Consider the following 18,620-nt stretch of genomic DNA (forward strand, 5'->3'; position numbering starts at 1 on the left):
TGTAAGTGCTGAAGTATGACTGAGAGAAAGAATGCGAAAGGCATGAATTCTGCTGAGGTAAGGGTAGCTAGGTAACAGAATTTATGTTGGGGATGCTATTATTTCCTTTTGCTTTATTCATAGAAAGTGGAGAAAATGAAGTAAATCTTAGTAGATGCTCTACGTTCAGTCTCTGAACACTGGCGGTGTTGCAAATAAATGGAGTCCTTTGCTTACACTGTATCTTGAAAAGAAAGCAATATGTACCATTTAACACTAGCAAGTGTTACTAGTCTAAAAAGTTCACTTCTATTTCCATATTGACAATTTGGCGAAGTAAAAAGGAGCTTTCAGCCCTTAAGGGCCAACATTAAATGGCCATTCTCTGGGCAGAATAATGTTTCACTTTGATAGATGATACGTTATGTTAGTAAATTATTATGTGTGCTTTTGTAGAGTGAAATCCTTTTGTTCTTTCATTTCATCAAGTTTTCTTTGGACCTTCTTCTCACTTTGATGACTTAAAATCCTCCGTTTCTATGATTATTTTCAGGCACTTAGCTCTTTAAATGTTGAATTATTGGTCATACCAGCTATCTCAGAAATGAGAGAAACTTGGACTTCTGTTTTTGGGTTTGAGCCGCTTGAATTGGAAAACAAGAAAATAATAAAGAGCATGAGTCTGTTGATATTCCCTCATGTAGATATGCTGCAGAAGAAGATGTTGAAGCATAAGTTTGCTGAGGAAACTGTGATTACTGCAGAAGGTATGTTGCGGGTCCTCATGTATGATTTGAGATGGCCATTGCTCTTCTTTCATACTCTGAAAATTTCAACATTGTTAATTGCTCCATGCAATTTCTTGCAGCTTCCAATCTTCTGAAAGATCATACAGAAGGCGAGGTGGCAAATAATTGTGAAGGGGCAGAATCATTTGGATCTCAGTCAATGAACAATTCTGCCGACATCCCTTGTTCTAATGATGACCAGATGATGGATAAAACCATGCCTACTGAATCTGGCAGTCTTCTTCCTGAGGGTTCATTGAATAACTTACCCAACAATAATGGCAACACTAAACTTCATGATAAATGTCCAGAAGATATCACATGCCAAGTTGTTTGCCATGAAAATTTGCCAGTGGAAGACATAAGCACTGCAAATCCCCCTGATGATGGAACTGAAGACGCCGGTACACGTAAGAATACTAGTCTTGATTGCGTCGAGCTGAACGATGATGAGAAGCAAGTAGATTTAGATGGTCAATCAAACAACTGCTGCAATACTTATGAGGAAACAGAATGTCTTAGAGATGGTTGTCACTCTGGTGAAGCAGTTCCTACAACCAATGACTCGGTGCACCTTCAGTCAAAGGACATCACTGAAGATTGTCCCGATAATTGCGAAACAAACTCCAAAGTGGTAACCACACCAGGCTCTGATGAAGCCGAAGTACACCCAACTGAACCACCTAAGCACCAGACAGATACAGAAGATTGCCAATCCTTTCCTGTATCTTCTGATTTATGTGAGAAGTTTGTGGATTGTGTTGATGATAATAGTAAGCCATCCACAGATGTTAAGGCCGATTCCTTTCCCGCTGATACAGACAGAAATCCAAACGACGAACATCTGACAAAGGGATCACCAGGGCTACCGGAGCACGACTTGCAGGTCGATCAAAATCCGCAGGGCAATGCTCCGACCCTGTGTACTCCAAACACTGCTTCTAGCGTAGCTCTTAACTGTGCTTCTGTGGGTGCTGGCAGTACTTCTTGCAGTAGTACTGAGGTGATAGTTCTGTCAAACCAAGCCAGTTGACTTCTATGTTCCATTTGTAGTCTTAAGTAGGTTATCTGTTTTGGGGTTATTCACTGACTTAGGTTATTTCTAGCAGTGCATTCTGGAAAGGTAATTTGACTAGATTTTTTTGTCAGTATAACAAAAGTATTCTGAGGAAGTGTCCTGGAAAAGAATGTTGTAAGGGCAATCTTTAGTCTAAGATGTCAATTTTTTTGGGTGGCCAATAGGGTTATGTATGTTTGGCTGCCCATGGTAATAGGCTAATAGCCAAAGTGATGTAAATGGTAGTGCTTTTAATTCTAGTCTTAAAATTTCTGTTTCACTAGTTGCATTTCATACAATATCTGCTAGTAAAACTGAGAATTACTCCTCTATTTGACTTGGTTTTAGGTGCTAGTGAATAGTGATTATCCTCACGAGCAGTAGTGATGGTTTGAGATTGTAGCTCAATTGGCAACTATATCAATTCAAAATTAAATAGCGCGATTGGTAACTTTTCCTTCACTTTCTGTTTATTCCATATTGTCACATCAATACGAGCCATGAAAGGCATAAATTTAATAGGCATTAAATATAAATATTAATTTCCACATTATAATTGATTTATTTTAGAAATAAAATTTAATAATACTTAAATCTAATTTGTAATATTTAATCCTTTCTAAAAAGTTTACCTTCATCCATCTTAAAATTCTCACTTTACTTTGACTCTGCAATTATTTAAAACATTTAACTCTAAGTAAAATAAAGTTTTAGATGATGTTGTATTTACCTGCTAAGTGTCTAATCTGGTCTTTTTATCTACGTTGTATTGCTGAGCAAATTGAGATTAAGCTCTTTCCAAGTTAAAAGGTTGGTTATTGAAGTTAATGGCATAATGCAATGTGTTTTATTGTATGATGATGATAACAAGTAAACCAGTTAGTCTAGAATTATTTATTGCATAGTAAACAAACCCGGTTCGCCTCGGCCGGTTCGATCAAAATCTCAGTCACCCGGTCACCTGTTTGGGTCGAGCCACTCTCTAAACTGCCCCAAATCCCTAATTCACACATCACATCCGCCTCTCAAGCTCTCACTCACACCAGCCGACCAGCGACACCCTGACTCTCAAACTCTCTCATTGTCTTCATTCACAGTCGCTGGCGTTCCGCCGTAGTTCGCGTGTCGCCGCCCTCCTTGGTCTCGTCGTCGCCGGCTCAGCAAGAAGAAACAGAAGCAACCAGCAATTGCCAGCCCTGGTTCGGACGTCGTCTCCTTCTCGCCGGTTCCGTCGCCAAGCAGCTGCGGTGAGTCCCTGGCTGCATTCCCCTGTTTTTCCTTTGGCCCTGTCTTCCGTGGTTCGCACTCCACACTTCACAGATTCTTGCATTCTTTTTACCTAATTAATTAATTTGTCATTTTGCGGTAACTGAAGTTTAATCAATTTTCTGATCAAATTAATGGTACTGTTGAAGGGTTGATACCATAATTTTAACTAATTTTTTTAGGTTTATGTCTTAAGAATAAAGTGTTCCTGTTTAGAGAATCTTAGCCTGTAATTGTAATGATGAAGTTGATTTAGGTGTGGCTGTTCTGAAGCTCAGAACTCCGAAGCTGCTCCTTTCCTGACTCAACTTCTACTTCTGCTTCTGTAGGTGATTTTTGTTTTATTGTTTTTTTTTTCAGTTAGTCTTTAATCTCTATTAATTTTTTTATGCTTAGTATTTTTCAGTTTTAATGTAGTTTTAGATAAATTGATGCTAATTGGTTTAGATGAATTGATGCTTATTTGATAAATTGATGATTAGTTATACTGATTAGATAGTAGGTTATGAAGATGAATAACTCTCATGGTGATATTGATGGAAAGGATGGTTCTCATATTGTTCTCCAAAGCTGTTCAGGGGGGAATTATTCAGGTGTGTTGCTTACTTTGGCTGCTGCTGTGTGCATTGTTTTGAGCTTATCAATAGTGATAAGTAGGAAGATGATTGGGTCAAGGGAATTTTTATCATGGTCAAGGTTGCCTGTGAATTCATCAGTGGTGATGATCATGTCAAGATTGGCAATATCTAGATTTATTAGATAATGAAAAGAGGAAAAGTTTGTGATGTTTATAAGTTGTGTGTAAATCTATGTGGATATAATAAGAGAAGAAACATTGAATTTCTAAGTTTGGAAGTGACCAATATAAACTTGCGGATCATAATTCTGTGGAAGAGAATGCTATTATGGAGTGTTTGTTTTGTTGTATCAAAGTCCTTTTACTTGTTTATATCACCATGCCTTTTGATTATTTATTTAATATCATTGTTGATTTTTTTCTGTATTGTATTGTTATATCAAAGTCTGTACTTGTTTACATCATAATTTTTGAGTGGTAATTGAGTTTACCAAGTGTGTTTCAAATTAAGTGAAGGAATGCATAAGCAACAATGGGTATGTCCTTTGGATTTAATGTCTATTTTTGTATTAGTTATTTTTAGGAATTGAGACTTGATTATTGTTAAAGTGTCAGTAGTAATATGTATTTCAAATTTTAATTTGAACTTTTTTTTATGATTTTATATTTTTATTTAAGTGATACCGGGTCAACCAGTTCAACCATGACCCACTGGTTGAACCAGTGACCCAGTACTCTGAATGGTTCGATTACTGGTTCGGTTATGATAACTAGTTTATTGATATAATGTACTAGTAAATTTGTGTTGCTTTGCTTTGCTTGAATGGCTTCTAATTATATTCTTAATTTGAGCCCAATAAGAAAAGAGGACGTGATAGAGATTAGAGGGCAATGAACATTTTTAAAGTATGTTTTGTCGGAAGGTAAAATTATGTAGTTCATTTTTTAAAAGTTTCACTCTATTTCTACTCTTCCACCAGATTTTCCTTTAATTGTTATTGGTCTTGGCATCTATAAATTGGTCAATTTTTTTTTGTTCTTGCCTTGCTTGGCAGGCTTAGATGAAGACTAATGGGAGAAGGAAAACCTAGTTGTATTGCACAAATCAATGAGGAAAACAAAGCTATGGACATAGACCATATATGACCCTGCCGCTGCTCCTGCCACGAAGTGATGAGATTTCATCTAGACCTGGTTTTCACCTGGTATAATTGTGGCCCAAAAGTGATGGGGTTTCATCGGACCTAGTGTTTGGGTTAGAGTCTTAAAAATAGATCTGATGAATATTTAGGGCCGTATTGCCGGATCTGGATTAGAACAAACCTGTTTATACTCGGCTCATGTACACCCCTATCAAGTAATATGTGTTCTTCCTGTTTGGGATCCTATCGGAGTAAGAATGAAGCAAATTTACAACCCACAATCTCAAAAGCTTCTTTGATTCCAGTAAAACAAAACTTCATCTCTCTATAAAACCATTTTAATCCATTCATTGCAACAATTTCAATAATTTTTTTTTTTTGTGGTTTAATTCAATGTCTTCTCAGAAGACTCTTTTGAGACTTTTCAACAAAGGTTTGTCTTTTCCTTCAGACCAACAAAAGCTTCAACTTGAACTTGTCAATAAGATAACCCAAAACCTCCTAATTTCGAATACCACCAATTATTTTAGACCCGATAGAGAACTGCAGTCCATGATCTCATGCATCACTCCCAATGTTACATACCATGTTCTTTCGAACCCCGATCTCCCTCCTCATTCTTTGTTGTCATTTTTCAACTTCCTTAGAAGTAGAAACTTTAATATTACTCATATACTTGATATTAAGGCCCATGTGATTCTCCTTTCCAGACTTTTTGAGGCTCGAAAATTTGCCACCATGAAGAGCATTCTGAGCTCTGTTGTTATTGATGGTAAGCTTTGTTGCCCCATTCCAGGGGTTGTTTCTTTGGTTGGTGAACTTGATCCACATTTTGCAGAGAAGCTGTTTGATATGCTGTTCAGAGTGTGTTCTGATAACAGGTTGTTTGAAGAGGCATTTAGAGTCTTTGATTATGCCAAGATGATGGGGTTGGGGATAGAGGAGAGGTCTTGTTTTGTACTCTTGCTTGCTTTGAAGAAATGTGGTGAGCTGGATTTGTGTCGTAGGTTCTTTCATCGAATGCTCGAGTCGGGTAGGATTCAAATTAGGGTTCAGTCTCTGACACTTGTGGTTGATGTTCTGTGTAGGGGAGGAGAGGTTGAGAAAGCTAAGGAGTTGATGGCTGAGATGGCTGGTAAAGGTATTGTGAAACCCACTGTGTTCACTTATAATACATTGTTAAATGCTTATGTTAGAAGAAAGGATCAAAGGGGTGTAGATGAGATATTGAGATTAATGGAGAAGGAACAAGTTGTTCATAGTTTAGCTACATATAGTATTCTGATTCAGTGGTATGCGAGTTTAGGAAATATAGGGGAAGTTGAAAAGATATTCGAGGAAATGCATGAACGAAATTTAGAAATGGACAGTCATGTGTATACAACGATGATAAATTGGTATTCTAGGTTAGGAAACATTAAAAGGGCATCCGCTTTGTTTGATGAGATGACTCAGATAGGCATCCTTCCTAATGCACATACTTATGGGGCCTTACTTTGTGGTGTATGCAAGGTAGGCCAAATGGAGGCTGCAGAAATATTGCTTGAAGAGATGCAAAGTAAAGGCATTGACCCAAATATAGTAATATTTAATACAATGATTGATGGTTATTGTAGAAGAGGTTTGATAGATGAGGCTTTGAGGGTGCAAGATATCATGGCAAGGAAGGAAATCGAAGCAGATGTGTTTACATACAACATTATTGCTTGTGGGCTATGTAAAGTGCATCGATATGAGGAAGCCAAGAGGACTTTGAATACAATGCTAGAGAAAGGAGTGGTTCCGAATGTTGTGAGTTTCACTACTTTTATTGAGATACATTGTAAGGAAGGAAATCTTGCAGAAGCTGAGTGGTTATTTAGGGATATGGAGAAAAGGGGAGAGGTACCTAATGTTGTTACGTACAATACCCTTATAGATGCATACAGCAAGAACGAAAAGATGAAGCAAGCTCACATGCTAAAATCTGAAATGGTAGAAAAGGGATTACTGCCAGATGTATATACTTACACATCACTAATACATGGGGAGTGTATTGCTGGAAGGGTAGATGAGGCATTGAATCTTTTCAATGAAATGTCAGCAAAGGGTATAATCGGGAATATTGCAACATATACATCAGTTATTTCAGGATTATCCAAGGAAGGAAGAGCAGATGAAGCTTTTAAGTTGTATGATGAAATGATGGGAATGGGACTAACACCAGATGATAGAGCTTATGCTGCTCTTGTTGGTAGCCTCCATAAACCCTCCTCTCATGGTAACCAACATCATGAAATTGGGGAACATAAGTAGAACCTGTAGATTCAATGAGCCAGTGGAATATTGGTTTGACAATTTTGACAGGATGGCAGTTCATGGATGGTGATTTTGGCTTTGAATCAGAAACAAGAAGATCAATGTGCCTGGGGTCAGAAGTCCAGCTGTTGTGTTACTGAAATTAGGTTTTGGATACTGGGATAATGTAAGCCAGTCTTGGGTAATATATGAATCTTTTGTTTCTTGTTTTTTCGAAATTCAGATAAGTTTTACATGGCTTCTCATATATCTTCTTTCATGTATTTGCTTCTAAGTTTTCTTTTGTTTGGTAAAAAATTACCGTTTGACTATCTGCCAATCTCTTGCCTCATTGTTTGATATATTTCTGAAAATGTTATGGTAGTTTTATATGAAATTTGTCTATCTATGAAAATTCCACATGGTATATTGAATTGATCCAGAGTTATTAAAGGAGCTTATTACTTACTAGTGCTGTTGAAGATAGTGAACTATCTTGATTGCCAACTGTGTATGTTCATTATACTATCTGTTATGTTTTATTTCCATAATTAAAACAAGGGCCTATAAAAATGTGTGAAATTTCTAAGTTCCGATGAAGCAGATTCTAAATGTTTTGTAACGGAGAAGGGATAAGAAATCGTGGACATCACTTCAATCAAGTGCACAGGGATGGAAGAGTATCAAGAAACTGATCATTAAGGGCTTAGTTGTAAATCAAGTTGTTTCACCAAAGTATGGTTTACCAATGTGCATGTTTTCTTTTTCTGCAATCATTATCTTACTAGTAGTGGAATTAAGCTGTGTATTGACTAGTTTATTGAGAATCATTTGGTTTCCTCTGTTTTGAATCACTGAAAACACAGCAGGGCACCTCCCTGTTGGTGAATCATTAATCAATTTCATGAATTATTTTCTATGGTTTGTTTACATGTAGCAGCCACACATGATGTTCCAGTGCAGTCATCGGTTGAAATTTAATATGAGTGAGCTTCTATGGAAAAACATACTAGCACATCTGATTTATATCTGCATTTGAGTTCATCCTAAAGTTTTGACTGGTTCTTAATCTGCAAAGTTAATTCAAGAACAAAATGCTCGTGCATTTGAACTGAAATTGTTCTTCAATTCGCATCAATATTAGTTTCTTTCCGTTTCTTAACATTCATATCAAAGACATCTTCTATGAACTTTGTTCCCTTCTGTGATAGGCATTGGATCGTTTCTCGTACTGATTTATACGGCACAGATTCTGATGTATTATTATCCTTTGTCCTTTGATGCACTTTCTTGAATTTATAGTATGATTTCAAGCCTTGACTAATATTATTGTAACTAATAGGTGTGGTTTCCTCTACTGTCTCCATAGTAAGTAGCTATCTGGGTGCTTAAAAAGTATGACATAGCTTTTGATAATTAAACTTAACATGTAAAGGCACAAGATAGATAAACAAAAAAAAAGTGTAGTTTGAATTTGTACTAAGTTTGGACTTTAATATTTGATTTGCCGCTTGTTTACTAGTAAACTGAGACTTAATCTTCTATTTGACTTGCTTTTAGGTGCTAGTGAATAGTGATTGGAGGAGCCCCATGAGCATTAGCGATGGTTAATGAGCTTGTAGCTCAATTGGCAACATTTCTCATTCCAAAATTAAAATCAATTTTTAACTTGACAAATAAGATGAATTTGTCAGCAAATTAATAATATAAGGGAAAAACTAGTTTGTTAATGCTCAAATTTATTGATTACGTATGAATCGATTTGGTACATGTACGATTTCACAACACAATTTGATATCTAAGTTATATTAGTGGTGAAGTTAATCCTCAATTTAACTCTTGAAATTTGAACTCAGATTTAAATTGAAAATTTGAATCGATTCAAATTGGTCAAATTTACAATCATATTTTACATAAGCTTTTGAGCTCATCTCCTATAACAATAAGTTGATTTGGTACCGGATAAAACAAACTAAGATTGTTTTATAATAGTGTCCAATCTTTAACAAAATGATGTTGTTTGCTACGAATAAATATTAAAAAACATTTTCGTTTTATGATCATCACTAGTAAAAAAGAAATATATTTAACATCATTCGTGTGAAATAATATCATTTCGTTAAAGATTAGACCTCAATATAAAACAATATTATTTTGTTTTATTCCGTTTGATAAGTTAAGGTATGTCGTTAATGAAAATGAGTTCAGGACTAAAGTTACCATTATAAATTTAGATATTCAATTTGGATAAACTAAAATTTTAGAGGATAATTTAAATTAATTTCAAATTTTAGAGATAAATTAACGAGAATCAATGGTCTTATGAGTCTATGAATATTTTAAAAACTAAATTGATTCATAAATTTTGTATGAATTATTTTGAGCATTTAGAGTGTAAGGCGCTTAACATTTTGATTAATCTTATTAATACACCAATATTTAACAATAGCCATATTATTATTTAGAGTAAAATATTGTTTGTCGTTAATGTTTGGGGTAAATTCTATTTGTGTCCCTAACGTTTAAATCGTCCTATTTGTATCCCTAACGTTTGTAAAAGTGATTCAATGTTATTCTGCAGTCAATTACACATTATGAACGCTTTAGTTTGAGTTTTGAAAATCTCTTCTTGAAGTTAGAATACAAATATCTGTGATAGAATCGATGATCTACTCCGAAAAATAGCTCATCAAAAGTTGAAACTAATTCCTATAACATTTACATAATTCACTTTTCTAGGGACATAATTAAATCTAAATACAAATAGTATGTATAATATTAAAATCGAACACATCCAAGTGAGACCTAATTGAGAATGAATGCATCCAAGTGAGAATAATTGAAAAATATAATCTGATTTGTTAGTATAATTGATAGTAGGATAACATTAAATCACTTCTATAAATGTTAGGAATATAAATAGGACGATTTAAACGTTAGGGATACAAATAAGACTTACCCCAAATATTGGGGACAAAAACGATACTTTACTCTATTATTTAATATTTATTATCATTCTAAGATGAATTAAATTCATAGGGTGGCAATGGTAATTTACCCTTTACAACTCACTGTTCCTAAACCTAACAGAAACCCAATCCCGTTGCTCTCAGGTCCTAAGCTCCCCTTTGTGTAACGCCCTCTCCGTCATCTTCCATCTATTCTTTCTCCAACACCCAACGCATCGGTGTCTTCACCGTCGCCATCAGATTCGCCCCTCCTCCGTGCTCCGAATGACCTTCGTTTCCTCCTCCGCCGTGCCGCGACGCGACGGGCAGGTATGAACGATCTGTACTCTTGAATTACTTTCTCTTTTGATTTTCCATAATTCCAGCATCTCGATTTTAGTACTTCTCTAACGGTTTTCATGGTTAACCTTTCATTTTTCAATTAATAAAGATTATATCACAATGTATCACTATCATGAGTGATTATGTTACTGATAGAAATGAAATAATTCAAGTGTATCGGTGGCATGTCAATTGTTTATGATAGTAATACAAGGTTCTAGAGTTGTCAACCGATTGTGATAAATGGATAGAGAAGGAGATTCTTTGAATAAAATGTTCTGTTTTTGTTGTGCTCTATTTTCAGGATATTTGTTAACTGGATTAGAAGTTTGCACTGTGAAAGCTAAGAATGGAAACACTTTTAAGATTAAGGCATTGTTTACCACAAGGTTTATGCAGACAACCTCTTGGGTTGGTTATAGTAGGGCTTAATGCTAGTAAGTCAAATGTACTGTCAAGAAATTTTGGTCAAATTGCACGAAAAGAGGTGGAGGAGAATGTTGAGGAGGTGGAAATCGAGCAACGAAGTCTCCCGGCTGATTTTGATCCTGCAACATTTGATCTTACGGCTCGACACAACCCTCCATCAGAGAGAGTTTTCAGGCTTGTTGATGAGATGGCATCTCTAACCGTAGCTGAAGCAGCGGAATTGGGTCATATTATGACGAAGAAGATGGGCATGAAGGAGCTACCTACCGTGGGATTTTTGAAACCAGGAACTGCAAATCTTGCTGGAATTGCGTCAATGAAAGCGGAACCAGCTGCGGCAGAGGAGGAGAAGAAGCCGGAAAAAACTGTATTTGAACTGAAATTAGAGTCGTATGAAGCAACTTCCAAGATTAAAGTCATCAAGGAGGTCCGGGGCTTTACTGATTTAGGCCTGAAGGAGGCAAAGGAGTTAGTGGAGAAAACGCCTTCTATTATAAAGAAAGGTGTTTCAAAGGAAGAAGGAGAACAGATTATAGAGAAACTGAAAGCTCTTGGTGCAAAAGTTGTCATGGAATGAAGGTAACATTATCTTTGTTGTTCCTTTGGAAAGAGATTTCTTCCATTGTTCACCATCTTTTTGTCAAATTATCTGAAAGTTTGAAAAGTTCATATTGTCATCCTAGGATACCACAAAAATTTTTGGTAGTGGTTGTGTTAATGTGTGTTAATTTAGCTTAATCTGGAACTTGATTTATGCTTGAAAATTATCCTTCATATCACTCCTCATGGAGGTCAATAAAAGTGGTTTTCCTACTGCTGATGTTCACATGTATACATATTCGAGAAAATTGGTTTTTCTTGGCAATCTTTCTATGAAACACTATATATGAAATCTATTAATCTAATATAGTGTGTGTAATTGACTTGTGGAACAAGACTTGGATATATAGAATTTACTCACATTAATATTATCCATGGACACATGAATTTTAGCATTAACAGCTCACATTAGGTTTGAGCATAATAAGCATATGTAGCTAACATTATGTTGTCTCGTTTTATTCACCATTTAATGAGATATGGTCATACGAATCTCATTTGGATTGAACGATGGAGTGTGTGTGAGTCTAGACAGGATTCTATACATCATGTGTACAAACAATCCCTTCATTAAACATGGAAAATTCCATGAGTCATAATCACCCAGCCCTCTAAATTTTGTTGCTCCTTAAGTGAGTTGTGCAAATATTGATTTGTTGAAGGATATTTATGTTTGAAATTTTTGTTGATATAGTAATATACGATAGGTTGTTCATGTAAAATTCTTTTACATTGTTAGTATCAGAATGAGAAAATTTGTTGGTCAGGACAGTCCATCTATCGAAAATTAGTGCAATATCACATCATATGACATAAATGTTTCTTAGAAAGATTTAATTTTAAAAGTAAATCATCCAACAACAACATCAATGCCACTAAATACAATCACATTATAGTTCAAAGATTAATATGCTTCACAACTCAAAAGAGTAAAATTTATAAAAAATCAATAGTACTAAAGAGCAGAAGCTAAAAAGAAGAAAGAGAGAAATAGAGAACTGAAACAAAACCTTCTTCCTCAGTTGTCACCTACTTATTGATAGAAAAAAATTTAAATTATCAAGAGAGCTTTCAAAGGATAGCAATGCAGAGTTCTAACAAAAACAACAGTAAAATTGAACAGTGACAACATAATATGACAGCAGTAGGTCGTTCCTTTGAATCAGCACAAAATAATAGTTTGTTAGTGTATCAAATTAATTTCTTACAATCACAAAGAATAACAACCATGGAAATAGATAAACACAAAAGATAGTATTTCACGGCTAATATTTTGAAAGAGTAGGTAAAAAGGGTGATATTGTGGGAAGCAGATCAACTATGAACCTGGTTGGAAACTGCCTCTAATGAACCAAAGCTCCAGCAGCCAGCCACCATACATTGGAAGAAAGCAGAAACAGATCAACTAAACAATATAGTCAAATTCTTTTCTCAATCAAATTCTTTTATACCTACTATATTGTTACATGATTTTTTCCTGAAAATTTTCACCCACTAAAGGGAGGAGAAAGAGAACAAAAAAATGAGAAAGAGGGACAATAAATTAACAAATAAAGAAACTAAGTTTATATCGTTGGCTATAACCTAGTAACTATTGATGACTATTTTTGGTCTAAAATAGAGTAATCATTTGCTTAAATATTAGAATTCATCAATATAGTCAAGAGATATGATTATTTTTGAGATGTATATTATCTACTTCTATTGACTCATGTACTCTCCTTAATTCACCTATTCTCTCGGACCAAAGGTTATTTATATTTTCTCAATTTTGTCAAGGAAAGAAAAGAGATCTAAATTAACTCCTGCTTATACAAAAAAAATGAAACAAAAGTGATAACTTATATATCTCTATTAAATTCATAAATTATATGTCTCTAAACAAAAATCGTATTCAATTATTTTTTTCTCCAAGAGTTTCTCATGATTTTAACTCATTAGATGATCCTAAAAACACAAAAAAAGTTTGACTCAAGAAGTCTCATTATTTAAGTATTTTAATTTAACTTCACTATTCATATAATAGTATTATTGTGAAGAACTCTTAATATTAAGACCTAAACAAATTTTTTCATTAAAAAAGAAAAAGAAAATAAAAGAAAAATAATCTGTTGTTTTTTATAAGAGCAATAAGTCAAGAATAGAAAATTACTGATTTGGTTCCTAAAAGATTCCGTCACTGACAAAAAGATCTTAAAAAATGTTATCGACACACTAATTCTTGAATAATTTGAAAATGCAACAAATATAACCAATAAATATTATATTTTTTATAAGTGACAAAAAAATTTTATATTTAGCAAACAATTTATCTATTTGTTCCGAATTTTTGTAACAATATTTAAATAAATATTTAAAAAGTGCAACAAAAAATTTGGAGCAAAATTTGATCTTTAGATTTTTTTTTTTATTTTTCAAAATAATGTGATCATTCACAATAAAATATTTTTTTAAGAAAAAATTCACTTGACATAAAATTACTAAAATTTAAGGATAAAAGAACTAATTTTTTTAGTAATGCTTGCAAAAAATTACATAAAAAATTAATTTTTATTAGGAATATAAACTTTCAGATATCATTTTAGTAGTTTACACGATGCAATAATCAATGTCCCTGTGAGAGGAAAAACTCAAAAATATTAAAAAAGTTAAACGTTACAAATATCATAACTATCAAAACTGGATCCGACTAGAACTGATAGTCTGAACAGTTTGGATGAGAGTGCGGACCGGACCTGCAATTGGACTGTCCAGAATTGACCGATTCACATCAATTCCGTTCGAAATCTGTCTGTGGGTCTTCCATGCTCCAGCGATGTTTTCCTACTGTGGTCATCACTCCACGCATCTTCTGTGCTCCAGCACGTTCTCCATCTCTCTGGGAACTAACTAACACTTTAATATCATTAATTAATAAATTATTAAAACATGAAAATAATAAAATTTTATATAATTAACAGTATTTTCGGCTTCTTTTAATTTTTTTAAGGTAAAAATTTTCAGCCTTCAAAATGTTATTTTCAGATTTAAATTCATAACATTGATTAAAAAATTTTCTAATTTTTTTAGTGAGATCATCAATTATTTGGTGGAGTTCATCATTAGTGGGTTCAAAATAGATTACCTCATCATCTTGATTATGATCAGTCATTAGACAAGCTTGAGAGTTGTGATCAGATTCTTCATCTTCTTCAAAGTCATTTTTCAGATAATCCCATGAGGTGATGAGCATCTTTTTCTTGCCCTTCCTAGTCTTGTCTTCCCTCTTGATCTTGGGACAATCATATTTGAAATATCCAGCTTCCTTGCATTTATGGCAGATAACTTTGTTGATGTCTTTCTTTGGTTCCTTTGAGCTGCCTGTTCTGCTCCTTTCTCTTTGTCTTATTAGCCTTCTAAATTTTCTAGCAAAAAATACAATATCGTCATCTGATAAACAGTTGCTGGAATCATCTTCAAATGATTCATCACAATACTTAAGAGCTACTCCTTTCTTTTTTGTATCATTTTTCATATAAGTGATTTCGTTAGCAAGTAACTTTTCTCTAAACTCATCATAGATCATTTTGTTCAGGTTACTGCTTTTGGGGATAAAAGTAGCCTTAGTGTTTCACTCCTTTATTAGGCTTTTCAGAACTTTTCTCACCAGCACTTGTTCGAAGTAAGCAATTCCCAAAGCATCTAAGCTATTTATGATGATAGAGAATCTCTCGAACATTTCATCTATGAATTCTCCTTCTTCCATAGCAAATATTTCATATTTCTTGCTCAGCATGTCAATCATTGTTTCTTTTACTTGCTCAGTGACTTCATGAGTAACTTGGAGCTTATTCCATATTTTCTTTGCTGTTTTGCATCTAGATACCTTTAGGTATTTCTCAAAGCTGATGGCACAGTTTAACATGTTGACAGCTTTGGCATTAAGTTCCAACTTTTTTATGTCGTCATTATTCCATTCTACTTCTTCTGTAGGAGTTACAACTCCATCAGCGCTTGTTTTAGTTGGAATTTAAGGATCATTCATGATTATCTTCCAGATGTTGTAATTTACAGACTGCACAAAGATATTCATTCTTTCTTTCTAGTAGTTGTAATTTTTTCCATTGAAGAATAGATGTCTGTTGTTGAATTGCCCTTTTGTCAGAGTGTAAGCCACTGTATTAAATCCCATGTTGTTGGCCATATGGATCTTTCCTCCAAGTTGTGAAGTTTGATCTCTTTGAGACCAAGATATGATACTAATTGATGAATATCAGTGGCTTAGAGAAAAAGGGTTGAAGCTATGCTTCTTTTAACTTTACTTGCTTTTTTCTTCAAACTGGATGAATCTTGTAGTATCTATTGAGTCACCTCGAGTTGAAAAGAAGGAGATACTTTTAATTTGTCTCTTGTCGATGGAGGAGACAAAATAGAATTGTGTGAAGGAATAGATGTTGTGAAGTTTTTCTGATTATGAAAAGCAAAAGACAATTTCGTTTCTTAGAGAAGAAAATCAGAATTAGAACAAAGTGAAAGAAGTAACAGCGATATGTCCTGATTCAGTTACCTTGTGTAATGTAGCTTATATCTAGTCTCCATCACAACTATGATGAAATTTTACTATTTTTAACCAAAATTACATTCACCAATTTTTCTAACATTCAACCCAATCCTATCTCGAACAAACCCAACTTCTACCTAATCCATATTTGACTAAGAACTCATCCTAGATTTACAACCACTAAGTGCTCATCCAACTTAGTAAGGAAATCCCCTCAAGATCATGATAACAAAACAGAAGTACATACAAAAGATTTTCTAAAATAAATATTTGGCTTTTCTCCAAGTCTAACTCTCTGTGCCTTTTTTCACTCAATGTATTTTTCTTATATTCCTCACTGTAATGCCTTTTTTCATTGAAACAAAGAAAGATTAAACTGAGAAATAGAATATTCAATTGAGAACTATGAAGGAGAAGAAGGTATAGCTCTATAAGTTATGGGAACCCAAACTTTGTGCTCTCACTCCTTGCCCAATACTTGGTCATTTACCCCATTAAGAGAGCAGTAAAGCTTCCAAAGCTTGAAACTTATCGTAAGCAACTTGTTTGACTTCTTCTTTCCCATTATCACCAGCAGCAGCGGCGCAAAAGAGAGATGGAGTAGTAGCGATGATTTAATAGTACATGTATCCATACCTTCCATCTTCTCTTTCATCCTTTTTTATATTGCTTCTTGAATCCGAGCCCTTCATTTATGCTTTGGCTCCAAATTTCTTTTTTGACCATTGATTTCTTGCAAAGCTCCATAACCTCCATTTAAATCAAATTTTTCATTCAGTGTATGCAAAAAGGAGGATTTCTATAAGTTTCTTCGATGAAGCACAAATGAGAACCTTTATCTACTGTAGCCTTAAGATGTGATCTTTTCTTGAAATCCTAGCTTCTTTGACTTTCTTCTTCTTTGTCTGAAAATGGTAACCCAATTTTTTACTCCTAATCGGATTTCTTCTTTCTTGCTTTCTTTCCAAACTTCACGTGGGTGAGAGAAAAAGGAGAAGAGAGAGTTTGGTTCGGTGGTATGGTAATTTGATTCAAATAAAAGTGGGGTTCCTTTCTTTAGTTAGCAACCAACTAGAGTGTATGGATTTGGATCACCAGTTGGGCCATCTACTTGTCCTTGGGCCAAATTTGATTCTTTCCTTTTTCTTTATTTTGGCCTTATGCTTGCTTTTGTTTCTGATGGAAAATTGTTAGTGTAAGTAACAAATATTCCCTTGAGCCATGAGTATATGTGGACTTGAAGTTTGTTGTTGGACCAGTTGGATTTATACTAATTTTCTGCACAATTTGAACAAACTAACCATACAATAACAATAATATTTAGTCATCATCAATTAATTTTTTGTTAGTTCTTTAAACTTAAAAAGATTGTTAGAAAATCTAATTGTTCCTGCTACTGATGCTATGGTGTTTGTGCCATTAGGCATGTTGATTAGTACTGATTTTATGTGGTAAAGTTTGTAAAATGATTTGTGAGAAAATGCAACATGATTAGTTGCACCTGAGTCGATAACCCAAGACTTTGGACTAAATGTTGACAATGACATTATGTAAGATATACCTGAGTTTGATAGGAGAGTGATGGTGCTGAATTGGTTGATGCTATGCCTTGGCTGTGTGTCTTGTTGGCTAAGGAGTGCAAACAATGATTTCTTATGGTTTACAGTGAGATTAAACTCAGACTTACCATCCACTTCCTTCTGGATGTTGTTGTTGTTTTCATATTCATTCTCTTCAGCAACCAGATTGAAAGTTGAGGCTGGTTGGTCTTGAGATGAGGAGGAAATCCATATTTTTTGTAGCAGACATCAACCAAGTGGCCACTCTTGTCACAGTATGTACACTACTTCTGGCTTCTGTTACCCCTTCTAGTGTTGCTATGATTGCCTCTTCCCCTTTTTCCTCTGCATCTGCCTGTTGCATTTCCAGCCTAAATTCTTAGACCTCCATTGTTAGTTCTTCAACTCATCATCATGAGAGCACTATTATCAACTAGCTCATTCACATTTAGCTACCTCTCTTGTTGTAGCAAGGAAGAAAAAACATACTTTATTCTTGGTAAAGGCTTTATCAGCATGATTTGTGATCGCAATGTGCAATATTGATCACTCAATTCTCTCAAGAATATAACCACTCTTGATTCTTTACTATAGTTTCTCATGATGCTCACTTCACACCAACACTCATCAACACATCTTAAACATGTTGGTATTGAATGATAGTTATCCAATTCTTCCCAAATTGTCTTCAATTTGGTGTAGTAGGTTGTCACTATTAAGTCACCTTGTCTGCTTGCAAATGCATTTTCTTCCAATTTAGCTATTCTGTATACATCTCTTTGGCAGTATCTATCTTTTAACTCTTTCCATAGCTTTTCGGCTGAGTTAATCCACATGACACTTTGTGCAATTTCAAACTTAAGGAGTGATTGATCTAAGACACGATATACGTGTTGCACCTTGCCTAAGCTTCCGACATCAAGTCTTCCCTTGGCAGCTTTGGAATTGAACCATCGATGAATCCAATCTTATTCTTGGACTTTAATGCTCTCCATATAGCTCTTTTCCAGCTTTGATAGTTGTTTGGTCCTAACACAATTGAAGTTAACGTCGCTTTTGGATTTTTTCCTAGATGCAAAAAGTATGGATCGTTTTCTAGATCCCAATTCGGATTGG

General features: G+C 34.6%; 3 protein-coding genes across 31 annotated transcripts in view; all 3 read left to right on the top strand.

Moving 5' to 3' along the window:
• Positions 1 to 2,156, top strand: part of LOC107624950 — a 7,186-nt gene extending 5,030 nt beyond the window's left edge. For both annotated transcript variants that reach the window (XM_016327451.2, XM_016327452.2), the window contains exons 7-8: positions 533 to 746; positions 848 to 2,156. In XM_016327451.2, the coding sequence (XP_016182937.1) occupies positions 533 to 746; positions 848 to 1,800 (1,167 nt within the window). In that variant the 3' untranslated portion in view covers positions 1,801 to 2,156. The remainder of the gene's footprint in view (positions 1 to 532; positions 747 to 847) is intronic.
• On the top strand, positions 2,739 to 7,423 carry LOC107624949 (pentatricopeptide repeat-containing protein At2g32630). 28 transcript variants are annotated; one of them, XM_021115474.1, is made up of 4 exons: positions 2,739 to 3,071; positions 3,347 to 3,683; positions 4,723 to 5,950; positions 6,326 to 7,423. In XM_021115474.1, exons 3-4 carry the CDS (start codon positions 5,203 to 5,205, stop codon positions 7,102 to 7,104), a joined length of 1,527 nt encoding a protein of 508 aa, XP_020971133.1. In that variant the 5' UTR covers positions 2,739 to 3,071; positions 3,347 to 3,683; positions 4,723 to 5,202; the 3' UTR covers positions 7,105 to 7,423. The 28 variants fall into 28 exon arrangements, with proteins under 28 accessions (XP_020971133.1, XP_020971116.1, XP_020971120.1 ...); XM_021115457.1 differs by having other exon boundaries at positions 2,748 to 3,122; positions 3,347 to 3,415; positions 3,586 to 3,683; positions 4,723 to 7,423; XM_021115461.1 differs by having other exon boundaries at positions 2,748 to 3,122; positions 3,347 to 3,415; positions 3,590 to 3,683; positions 4,723 to 7,423.
• On the top strand, positions 10,124 to 12,032 carry LOC107624948 (50S ribosomal protein L7/L12). The gene is made up of 2 exons (XM_016327442.2): positions 10,124 to 10,364; positions 10,681 to 12,032. The coding sequence occupies exon 2, from the start codon at positions 10,726 to 10,728 to the stop codon at positions 11,380 to 11,382; it is 657 nt and encodes a 218-aa protein (XP_016182928.1). The 5' UTR covers positions 10,124 to 10,364; positions 10,681 to 10,725; the 3' UTR covers positions 11,383 to 12,032.

This window comes from Arachis ipaensis, chromosome B02 (assembly GCF_000816755.2).
Source record: "Arachis ipaensis cultivar K30076 chromosome B02, Araip1.1, whole genome shotgun sequence".
Taxonomy (NCBI): domain Eukaryota; kingdom Viridiplantae; phylum Streptophyta; class Magnoliopsida; order Fabales; family Fabaceae; genus Arachis; species Arachis ipaensis.

What these genes read in the sequence shown, in the direction of transcription:
- LOC107624949 (XM_021115454.1), top strand. Translation starts at nt 5,203, where the DNA reads ATGTCTTCTCAGAAGACTCTTTTGAGACTTTTCAACAAAGGTTTGTCT.
- LOC107624948 (XM_016327442.2), top strand. Translation starts at nt 10,726, where the DNA reads ATGGAAACACTTTTAAGATTAAGGCATTGTTTACCACAAGGTTTATGC.